General features: G+C 39.4%; 1 protein-coding gene across 4 annotated transcripts in view; it reads left to right on the top strand.

The window, feature by feature from the left end:
- Positions 1-12388, top strand: part of ALS2CL (ALS2 C-terminal like) — a 73843-nt gene extending 61455 nt beyond the window's left edge. For 3 of the 4 annotated variants that reach the window (XM_075214150.1, XM_075214152.1, XM_075214149.1), the window contains exons 24-28: positions 299-367; positions 6888-6949; positions 7651-7800; positions 8035-8131; positions 10276-12388. In XM_075214150.1, the coding sequence (XP_075070251.1) occupies positions 299-367; positions 6888-6949; positions 7651-7800; positions 8035-8131; positions 10276-10323 (426 nt within the window). In that variant the 3' untranslated portion in view covers positions 10324-12388. The remainder of the gene's footprint in view (positions 1-298; positions 368-6887; positions 6950-7650; positions 7801-8034; positions 8132-10275) is intronic. The other variant, XM_075214153.1, reaches the window with a different exon arrangement.
- Positions 12389-13055: the final 667 nt, after the last annotated feature.

Here is a 13055-nt window from a genome sequence, read left to right as displayed (position 1 = left end):
TAACCTCATAACTGCATTTTATTATATACTTATTCTGCACTATAGCCCCATATGTTTCTCTTTTATCCCCTCTTCTCGTCCCCTGTATCTTTAACTGGTCCCTCCATTACCCTGCTCCAGCTGTCTCACAGAAATATAGGGGGGTGTCTCTGGGTTTTGTCAAAGCCATAAATCTCCCAGAGTCATAATAAACAACTTCATTGTGTGTATTAGAACTTGGTACTTTGTATCAATAATTTACATTTATTCTAAGAATAAACATAATAAAAAGCTTCTGGTGCCCTCATCGCTGCCCCAGGGTCTGCCGGTCATCTGGGATCCAGTTACCCCCAACAAGGACCATCCCACACCCCACCCAAGGAGAGAGGTGAGACGCAGTGTGAAGCTGGCATTAACGGAAAGACTGACCGCATGTGGGGTCTCGTAGCTCTGCTTGGGGTGTTGCCGATGAAGACTGGGGGTCGGGGGGTACACTCACTATAATGTAATATGACTATTCACTGACTGCACAACATAGAATATAACTACTAATTACACATCCTGTGACCTACTTACCTGTCTCCTCTTCCCTAATAACTTGTTTCATCTCCTCCCTTCTCCATGTGTGTCTGTATAAACCCTATAATAAGTAATTAGAATATATACTTAGGGTAAATTTATATAATCATAATAGTAATAAAATATACAAGTGATGCTACTATATATGTATAATACTAGTAAATAATATCTGTATGCATGTTGATGTGATGTCATTCAGTATATGGACCAGCATTAGATACATGTATCAGTATAAGGACCAGCGTTAGATACGTGTATCAGTATAAAGACCAGCATTAGATACGTGTATCAGTATAAGGACCAGCATTAGATACATGTATCAGTATAAGGACCAGCGTTAGATACGTGTATCAGTATAAGGACCAGCATTAGACACGTGTATCAGTATACGGACCAGCGCTAGATACGTGTATCAGTATAAGGACCGGCATTAGATACGTGTATCAGTATAAAGACCAGCGTTAGATACGTGTATCAGTATATGGACCAGCATTAGATACGTGTATCAGTATAAGGACCAGCATTAGATACGTGTATCAGTATAAGGACCAGCATTAGATACGTGTATCAGTATAAGGACCAGCAATAGATACGTGTATCAGTATACGGACCAGCGCTAGATACGTGTATCAGTATAAGGACCGGCATTAGATACGTGTATCAGTATAAAGACCAGCGTTAGATACGTGTATCAGTATATGGACCAGCATTAGATACGTGTATCAGTATAAGGACCAGCATTAGATACGTGTATCAGTATAAGGACCAGCATTAGATACGTGTATCAGTATAAGGACCAGCAATAGATACGTGTATCAGTATACGGACCAGCAATAGATACGTGTATCAGTATACGGACCGGCATTAGATACGTGTATCAGTATAAGGACCGGCATTAGATACGTGTATCAGTATAAGGACCGGCATTAGATACGTGTATCAGTATAAGGACCAGCATTAGATTCGTGTATCAGTTTAAGGACCAGCGTTAGATACGTGTATCAGTATAAGGACCAGCATTAGACACGTGTATCAGTATACGGACCAGCGCTAGATACGTGTATCAGTATAAGGACCGGCATTAGATACGTGTATCAGTATAAAGACCAGCGTTAGATACGTGTATCAGTATATGGACCAGTATTAGATACGTGTATCAGTATATGGACCAGTATTAGATACGTGTATCAGTATAAGGACCGGCATTAGATACATGTATCAGTATAAGGACCAGCGTTAGATACGTGTATCAGTATAAGGACCAGTATTAGATACGTGTATCAGTATAAGGACCGGCATTAGATACGTGTATCAGTATACGGACCGGCATTAGATACGTGTATCAGTATAAGGACCGGCATTAAATACGTGTATCAGTATAAGGACCAGCATTAGATACGTGTATCAGTATAAGGACCAGCATTAGATACGTGTATCAGTATAAGGACCAGCATTAGATACGTGTATCAGTATAAGGACCAGTATTAGATACGTGTATCAGTATAAGGACCGGCATTAGATACGTGTATCAGTATATGGACCGGCATTAGATACGTGTATCAGTATAAGGACCGGCATTAAATACGTGTATCAGTATAAGGACCAGCATTAGATACGTGTATCAGTATAAGGACCAGTATTAGATACGTGTATCAGTATAAGGACCAGCATTAGATACGTGTATCAGTATAAGGACCAGCATTAGATACGTGTATCAGTATAAGGACCAGCGTTAGATACGTGTATCGGTATACGGACCGGCATTAGATACGTGTATTAGTATAAGGACCAGTATTAGATACGTGTATCAGTATAAGGACCAGCATTAGATATGTGTATCAGTATAAGGACCGGCATTAGATACGTGTATCAGTATAAGGACCGGCATTAGATACGTGTATCAGTATAAGGACCAGCATTAGATACGTGTATTAGTATAAGGACCAGCATTAGATACGTGTATCAGTATAAGGACCGGCATTAGATACGTGTATCAGTATAAGGACCGGCATTAGATACATGTATCAGTATAAGGACCAGCATTAGATACGTGTATCAGTATAAGGACCGGCATTAGATACGTGTATCAGTATAAGGACCGGCATTAGATACATGTATCAGTATAAGGACCAGCATTAGATACGTGTATCAGTATAAGGACCGGCATTAGATACGTGTATCAGTATAAGGACCAGCGTTAGATACATGTATCAGTATAAGGACCAGCATTAGATACGTGTATCAGTATAAGGACCAGCATTAGATATGTGTATCAGTATAAGGACCATCATTAGATACGTGTATCAGTATAAGGACCGGCATTAGATACGTGTATCAGTATAAGGACCAGCATTAGATACGTGTATCAGTATAAGGACCGGCATTAGATACGTGTATCAGTATAAGGACCAGCATTAGATACGTGTATCAGTATAAGGACCAGCGTTAGATACATGTATCAGTATAAGGACCAGCATTAGATACGTGTATCAGTATAAGGACCAGCATTAGATATGTGTATCAGTATAAGGACCATCATTAGATACGTGTATCAGTATAAAGACCAGCATTAGATACGTGTATCAGTATAAGGACCAGCATTAGATATGTGTATCAGTATAAGGACCGGCATTAGATACGTGTATCAGTATAAGGACCGGCATTAGATACGTGTATCAGTATAAGGACCGGCATTAGATACGTGTATCAGTATACGGACCAGCATTAGATATGTGTATCAGTATAAGGACCAGCATTAGATACGTGTATCAGTATAAGGACCAGCGTTAGATACATGTATCAGTATAAGGACCAGCATTAGATACGTGTATCAGTATAAGGACCAGCATTAGATATGTGTATCAGTATAAGGACCAGCATTAGATACGTGTATCAGTATAAGGACCAGCGTTAGATACATGTATCAGTATAAGGACCAGCATTAGATACGTGTATCAGTATAAGGACCAGCATTAGATACATGTATCAGTATAAGGACCAGCATTAGATACGTGTATCAGTATATGGACCAGCATTAGATACATGTATCAGTATAAGGACCGGCATTAGATGCGTGTATCAGTATTTGGACCAGCATTAGATACGTGTATCAGTATAAGGACCAGCATTAGATACGTGTATCAGTATAAGGACCAGCATTAGATACGTGTATCAGTATAAAGACCAGCGTTAGATACGTGTATCAGTATAAGGACCGGCATTAGATACGTGTATCAGTATAAGGACCAGCATTAGATACGTGTATTAGTATAAGGACCAGCATTAGATACGTGTATCAGTATAAGGACCGGCATTAGATACGTGTATCAGTATAAGGACCGGCATTAGATACATGTATCAGTATAAGGACCAGCATTAGATACGTGTATCAGTATAAGGACCGGCATTAGATACGTGTATCAGTATAAGGACCGGCATTAGATACATGTATCAGTATAAGGACCAGCATTAGATACGTGTATCAGTATAAGGACCGGCATTAGATACGTGTATCAGTATAAGGACCAGCGTTAGATACATGTATCAGTATAAGGACCAGCATTAGATACGTGTATCAGTATAAGGACCAGCATTAGATATGTGTATCAGTATAAGGACCATCATTAGATACGTGTATCAGTATAAGGACCGGCATTAGATACGTGTATCAGTATAAGGACCAGCATTAGATACGTGTATCAGTATAAGGACCGGCATTAGATACGTGTATCAGTATAAGGACCAGCATTAGATACGTGTATCAGTATAAGGACCAGCGTTAGATACATGTATCAGTATAAGGACCAGCATTAGATACGTGTATCAGTATAAGGACCAGCATTAGATATGTGTATCAGTATAAGGACCATCATTAGATACGTGTATCAGTATAAAGACCAGCATTAGATACGTGTATCAGTATAAGGACCAGCATTAGATATGTGTATCAGTATAAGGACCGGCATTAGATACGTGTATCAGTATAAGGACCGGCATTAGATACGTGTATCAGTATACGGACCAGCATTAGATATGTGTATCAGTATAAGGACCAGCATTAGATACGTGTATCAGTATAAGGACCAGCGTTAGATACATGTATCAGTATAAGGACCAGCATTAGATACGTGTATCAGTATAAGGACCAGCATTAGATATGTGTATCAGTATAAGGACCAGCATTAGATACGTGTATCAGTATAAGGACCAGCGTTAGATACATGTATCAGTATAAGGACCAGCATTAGATACGTGTATCAGTATAAGGACCAGCATTAGATACATGTATCAGTATAAGGACCAGCATTAGATACGTGTATCAGTATATGGACCAGCATTAGATACATGTATCAGTATAAGGACCGGCATTAGATGCGTGTATCAGTATTTGGACCAGCATTAGATACGTGTATCAGTATAAGGACCAGCATTAGATACGTGTATCAGTATAAGGACCAGCATTAGATATGTGTATCAGTATAAGGGCCGGCATTAGATATGTGTATCAGTATAAGGACCGGCATTAGATACGTGTATCAGTATAAGGACCAGCATTAGATACGTGTATCAGTATACGGACCAGCATTAGATATGTGTATCAGTATAAGGACCAGCATTAGATACGTGTATCAGTATAAGGACCAGCGTTAGATACATGTATCAGTATAAGGACCAGCATTAGATACGTGTATCAGTATAAGGACCAGCATTAGATATGTGTATCAGTATAAGGACCGGCATTAGATACGTGTATCAGTATACGGACCAGCATTAGATATGTGTATCAGTATAAGGACCAGCATTAGATACGTGTATCAGTATAAGGACCAGCGTTAGATACATGTATCAGTATAAGGACCAGCATTAGATACGTGTATCAGTATAAGGACCAGCATTAGATATGTGTATCAGTATAAGGACCAGCATTAGATACGTGTATCAGTATAAGGACCAGTATTAGATACGTGTATCAGTATATGGACCAGCATTAGATACGTGTATCAGTATAAAGACCAGCGTTAGATACGTGTATCAGTATAAGGACCAGCATTAGATACGTGTATCAGTATAAGGACCAGCATTAGATACATGTATCAGTATAAGGACCAGCATTAGATACGTGTATCAGTATATGGACCAGCATTAGATACATGTATCAGTATAAGGACCGGCATTAGATGCGTGTATCAGTATTTGGACCAGCATTAGATACGTGTATCAGTATAAGGACCAGCATTAGATACGTGTATCAGTATAAGGACCGGCATTAGATACGTGTATCAGTATAAGGACCAGCATTAGATATGTGTATCAGTATAAGGACCAGCATTAGATACGTGTATCAGTATAAGGGCCGGCATTAGATATGTGTATCAGTATAAGGACCAGCATTAGATACGTGTATCAGTATAAGGACCAGCATTAGATACGTGTATCAGTATAAGGGCCGGCATTAGATATGTGTATCAGTATAAGGACCAGCATTAGATACGTGTATCAGTATAAGGACCGGCATTAGATACGTGTATCAGTATAAGGACCGGCATTAGATATGTGTATCAGTATAAGGACCAGCATTAGATACGTGTATCAGTATAAGGACCAGCATTAGATACATGTATCAGTATAAGGACCGGCATTAGATACGTGTATCAGTATAAGGACCGGCATTAGATACGTGTATCAGTATAAGGACCAGCATTAGATACGTGTATCAGTATAAGGACCGGCATTAGATACGTGTATCAGTATAAGGGCCGGCATTAGATACGTGTATCAGTATAAGGGCCGGCATTAGATATGTGTATCAGTATAAGGACCAGCATTAGATACGTGTATCAGTATAAGGACCAGCATTAGATACGTGTATCAGTATAAAGACCAGCGTTAGATACGTGTATCAGTATAAGGACCAGCATTAGATACGTGTATCAGTATAAGGACCAGCATTAGATACGTGTATCAGTATAAGGGCCGGCATTAGATACGTGTATCAGTATAAAGACCAGCATTAGATACGTGTATCAGTATAAGGACCAGCATTAGATACATGTATCAGTATTTGGACCAGCATTAGATACGTGTATCAGTATAAGGACCAGCATTAGATATGTGTATCAGTATAAGGACCAGCATTAGATACGTGTATCAGTATATGGACCAGCATTAGATATGTGTATCAGTATAAGGACCGGCATTAGATACGTGTATCAGTATTTGGAATGAGGCCTTCTGACTAAGTATAAGGCGATATTTTACAATGTGGTGTTTATCCTCAGTGCCAATCTGCAGTTTCCATTATTTTATTTAAAGTGTAATTTATTTTTCAGAGATATTCGATAGTGAGACACAAGTGCTTCCAGTCTGCCACTGAGTGTCTTCAGAAGATAATGTAAGTACGAAACCGAACAGCTGACACTCAGTTATATGTAACTGCACAGAGCTGAGCCGGGATTTATAGTTTTTATTAAATGCAAATCTCTATGTGAGTCACAGCCAATTCCCGTTTCTCAGTTCAGTGTTTGCAGCCCTCTGTTCCCACTGTTACGTCACAAACCCAACATCATCGGGTCTGCATCAGGCTAAACTAATGCCGTATCGGGCTGCTGATGTTGGCTAGATGACATGGCAGTAGGAGCCGGCCAGACTTCATACATCAAAAATGGCAAAATGCAGGAAAGGTGTCGGATACACTATGTTGGAGCACAAATGACTTTACCTACATAGGATATGAGTTCATACTTGTAAAATAAACAATTCGGGTCCATTGTAAACCATTTATCCACTAAAAACTGTACTGTCCTTTAAGTTCCCTGCCTTCACATTAAAGAGTATAGAAAGAAATCAATACTGTACTGTACTGTACTGCCTTACACAATAAAGACTTCCTGGGCTTTGCTGCTGCAGACTGATGCTGGGCACTATATCTGAGACTATAGATTATAAAGCACCCTCACACTCCCCCCCCCCCCCCCCCCCCCTCCCCGGTTGATTTCATCAGTCTCTCACGTACAAATCTGCATTTCCTATTGTATGTTCTGCACAGGTATATTAGACACAAATTTTAGTATATCCACAAAATATGTTTTGCAGCTCAACAGTGGACCCGAAGGAGAAGCTGGAAATAATCCTGAAGACCTACAAGGAGATCGAGACAACAGTGTCCCGAGTTGTCGGCAAAGACTATAAACTTGCTATGGATGACTTGTTGCCTCTACTGATATACGTGGTGTCTCGAGCAGGGTAATATATATAAGTAATAATATCACATACTGGATCAATATCATATCACTGGGGCGTGGGGTGATTATGGCGCCTCTCTTATGCCGCCGTATTCTTGTGAATTGATCGTCGGCCTTCTCACGATTATTAGTTCTCAGCGGCTGCCTCCGCTGTGTGTAGCGGTGGCTGAAATTTTTTCTCTTGGTCATCATATTATTTATGTTTGAGTTATTTATGGTTGTGCTGCCTTTTCAGAATACAACACTTGGGAGCGGAAATCCACTTTATACATGACTTGATGGATCCCGGTAATCGTGGAGGGATCTACGACTTCCTGCTAACGGCCCTGGAGGTTGGTGATCGCTTTACTCCTTATTTTTGTTTTGTTTTGCTACATAAGGGAAATAAATCGGTGTCAACACAGTGTCTCTGTGTGTGTCTCTGTGTCTCTGTGTGTCTGTGTATGTGGCTGCATTTGTGTGTCTGTGTATCTATGTCATTGTCTCTGCGTGTGTATAAACTGAGTTCACCGTAATGTGTATTTTGAACACGCGTCTGTATCCAGGTGGGAATCAGTCACATTTACGTGAACACGCCCTTATCGTGCTTGATTTGCACACCCCTTCCCTCCCCTGTACCGCCTCTCTAAACGCAAAGAATCGCAAGCTTAAGATGCGTCCGAGTCTATATAGGAACTTTTTTGTGCGCATGAGCAGAACCAAAATGCACATTTCAGACCAAAAAGAAAATCCGCTTATGACCAACTCTGCAAGAGCCCAGAGTAACCGGCAAAATGTACGGACTGGTCCCACTGTGTTCATCATTAGAACTGAACTATAGCTCATAGCTAGATAATAATGAGGCGGGAAGACCCTTAATTCTCCTGCTGCCATTGTATCCCCCACAGATTATATCCAGGGATCGCTGACACTAACGCATTTCATGCTTCAACATCTTTCATGTTTTTCTAGAAGCAACGTAGACCTATCAAAACTGCATCTAAAAAAGTTAACGGATAAAACTTCACAATGCAACTTGTTTAATGTGCCACAGAGGTTCTGTAATTAATACGTGTGAACAAGCTACACTAAGAATAGTATATTTTAAAAGCAATGCGGTTAACTATACTATGCAAACTACATGACAAATGTATTGATGTGATAGGTCCTGGGATTAATATAAACCTGCAGCAGCCTATCGCTTGTACAGAGAGTCTCTGATGTAAACATATCAACTACACCCAGGTGTGAACCAACAATGAGGCAGCTGTCTCAGGCAGCAACGTGGTGGGACTTAATGTAACAATGACCATTTTGTGGTTTAGAAAATTCTTAGTTGTATTTGCCTTGTTGGTAGATCTAATAATCATTACCAGGCACAATATTTGCCTTTTGAAGCGAACACAACGCCCATATTAATGTTCTGGTGGTTTATATGAGCATTATTTCTATTTTTGCTTCGGACGGCAGAATTATTACACCCCCTGATTACAGCTGAACTCTGTATATTGATCAGAGGAAGTCTTACTGTTGGACTTTGCTTTATGGTATTTTAAATATTTAATTATTATTTAACTACAGAATACTTATAGTGTAGCAGCTATTTATCTCATAAGAGGAAATGTTCTTATGAGGGCAGAAAACACCCCCGGGCGTGTCACCCCATCAGGGACACAATGCGACACATATGCTTTCCAGAAGAGGGTCAGAAACTTTTGGCTGAAGGGCCGAAAGCACCACCCTCACGGGTTACAATAACATGACGACGAGAATGCAGAAATGTAAATGTAACAGACGGTGATTTGTCCTCTTGCAGGATAATTACTCTCAATACTACTTTATGTAAAGTAAAACGTTGTGTATTGAGTGACAGACGTGAACATGGGGTTTATGATGTTGTTTTGGGGAACATGGTGAAAACTGCGGCCCTGGTAACTGGCCCTGTACCCCACAGTAAACAGCCTGAAGTCTGCTTCTTCTTTCTAAACCGTCCTAGTAAATTGATCATTAGTATCAGCTACATTGCTATGGGTTACAGTAACTTGTTCTGCGCCAGGTTCCAGAGATGCCTCATTGTAGGGCGGCACAGATGAGGCACGTCGGACCTCCTGGTAAATACCACAATTGCCAAATTGGGTTTTCAATCTGTGCGCTAATTGCGTAGCTCTTATACCATATTACAGCATGCAAATTATTTATTCTAATACACCGGAAACATTCATATTATAAATTCTACCAGTAATGTTGATATCCCCCAAATACTGTTGAGAGAGGCCTCAAACTGATCACAATGCTGGAAACTGATTGGATCATTATTGAGTATGTTGGTAAATCCAGTTGAAAAATTACCACTATCGGTGTTGTTGTGCATGTTCCAATCACACTGACCGCTAGTGTTATGTCAAATGTAATTTGGTCACAACGTTACGTGTAGGAAAGAGAGTAAGTTTTGTGGTGGAATAAATAGGATTATTAATTTAGTGTTTTGTTTCCACAGTCCTGCTATGAACACATTCAAAAAGATGAAATTCGGCTTTTCAAATGACGGACCCCCGGCTTCTGGGATCAAGCGCAGGTCGTGATCCCCCGTAAATCAACTGGGGATAAGGAACCGAAGCTTAAAAGACTTTCTCAGCTCATCTCTTATTATAGATCTCCCTCCTACCCCATTATGACACTTTAGCCCAGGGACACACAAGATTTTAATTGGGGTGGAGGACTGCACATTTCTCAGTTGTCTAAAGTACATTACACGTATTTTCAATATATGCATTTCATTAATAGGTATGCATCCAAACATATAAATTACACACACATGTATATAGAAATCCTGTCTTAAAATAGTTTACAAACTTTGTAAAAACCGCATTGGGGAAAAGCAGGGACCCACCTACTGGTCAGGAGTGGTACTGCAGGAACTACCATTTTTCTCTAATATAGCAGCCAGTAGTTCTAGTTTAAAGGAAATGTCAGACATCCTTATTTCTCCCTGAACAATCTTTCTACTGAATTGTTGCCGGTCAATGATCAAATTCACGAAGTGACGTGAAAAGACGACTACTGATTCTTACACTTAATATACAAATGTATAGTTCTTCAGTCACAATATTACCTTAATCATCACTGCATACAAAAAGTTACACTGAATTCCGTAGATCAAATACAGCGTAACAGGTGACTTCATCCAGCAGACAGTATATAGATTGTATCATCCATACACAGAAATTATTTATTCTGCAGAAACATTTTTATATTTATTGCAGTAGAGACGGCTGCGAGGAGGAGTTGTATATATGTAAATATCAACAAAATATTGACACACTACATAACATTTTTAACACAACTTGAAATAAAGTGTTAAGGGGATTTTGATATTTAGTACAAAATGTTATATGTTTTTCTTTTTTTTTTTTATCTTGCGTGGTCCAATAGGACATATCGGGGATACGTATAGATGTTGTGCTTTACTTTGTATTTTATTGATTGCTTTGTACAGAGATGCTGAACGATCTATTTATTTTAACTAGATGAGATATTGGGACATTTATAGTAGTCTGCCAGAGAGTAACAAATGTAACGGCTGGGTAATGGCCGCTGAGAACAAACGCATTTCGCAAAAGACGAGATCGCCCTGTGTTATAATGCAGAATCCTTAATATAACTGAAGTGTTCATATACTTAACATGTGACAGTGGTTATAGTACGTAAATTAGGATAAGAAATGCTTTTAATTGGTCACGGGCTGATGGCAAATTGGGGTCATCATCCCTATTAACTTCAATCACTGTGTTAAGAGGAGAGACTTTGACATTCATTAAAATTGCAGAAATACCATGTAAAATAATAGGCTTAGCTCTAGCTTGATGTTAATTCTGGTAAAACGATGAAGGACTTACACAAGGAAAACCCTGAAGAATTACGTGCCCTACATTATCACAGTTATTTCTGTAGTCACCCATGTTACTTACAGGTGCAACAAATATTAGCCCATACTGTATTTTATTTTAAGCCATAGTGCTTCAATTTCCACAAAACATGGTTTCAGAGTTAACATAAAATATCACTTTGGGATAACCGTGGCTCTATCTGTGTATATGCAGGTTAAGCTGGATACACACTTACACAATTATCGTGCTGATCAAACGATAAACAACCTATTGGGTCTCTCCGTTTAATAGCACCAAAGCACATCGTATCATTTGATTTGGTTATCTAAGCTTCCTAAAAATCACGATAAGCGATGTAACGATGTCGGGGCACATGTGGCAGTGTGCACACACTCAGGACCAGCAGTGTAGGCTGATATCTGTACAGAGTCACCATCTTCTCAGCAGATGGTTATGAGAGATGAAGATCACAGATCTGACGGTAAATCGTGTAGGTCTGTACACAGGAATCGGCATGATCATCGGGACTTTCAGTCGTTGGTAAAATCGTTACAGAAATCGCATCTGCAGTAATTTTCTGTAGTGTGTACCCAGATTTAGTTGCGAATACCGCTATAATTGCCTGTATTAGTGTCATACATATGATATATTTCTGGAACATACTGACGAACATCAATAAAAAACCTAGATAATATTAAGACAATAAACACAAGTCTAGTCGGACCTGTTGACTCTCTTCTTTGATTATATGTTGAAATAAACTGAATTTTTATTAGCAGTGTTCCAGCAGACATTTATTTTTAAAATCTCCTTTCCAGACTCCAACCATTAGTCCACTGCAGCTGTCTGCCGTGCGTAGATCGATGTGGACGGACTGTCTTGTAAGACAATATAACACGTCCATTCCGTCCATTCATAGAACTGTAATGTCAATGACATCTTAGGAGCTCTGTCATGTGACTGAGAAAAGTAGCTGAGATTTTGGGGTACACGTATCGGCTTCACCATTTATATGTGGCAAAATAAAATAGGACCATCTCTTAAGTATGCGCATAACAGAGATTTTCTCTTAACAGAGAAAATCTGTGAAAAATACAACGTAATGTGAACCTTAATTTTTCTTGTTCATAAATAGCTAGTTTGGGTTCAAAAAATAAACAGTGAAAAATGAACGTCAGTTGCCGATATAAAAAGGCCCATTCCTAAGTGACCCTCTTCCAATTTGGAACGACCCAAAAACTCTCATCACAAAGAGCAAATGATAGGAAGTCTTTGAAGTTATGAATTACGGCTGTAACTCTTTTTTCATTCCTAATTATTTACACACAAGTACTGAATGTTCTCTGCACCTTAAAGTAGTGATATTACATGCAGAATACGCCGGGACCCT

Source organism: Mixophyes fleayi, chromosome 5, assembly GCF_038048845.1.
Source record: "Mixophyes fleayi isolate aMixFle1 chromosome 5, aMixFle1.hap1, whole genome shotgun sequence".
In the NCBI taxonomy this organism is placed as follows: domain Eukaryota; kingdom Metazoa; phylum Chordata; class Amphibia; order Anura; family Limnodynastidae; genus Mixophyes; species Mixophyes fleayi.
The sequence above is the reverse complement of the archived record's forward strand: the minus strand, read 5'-3'. Positions and strand labels throughout refer to the sequence as shown.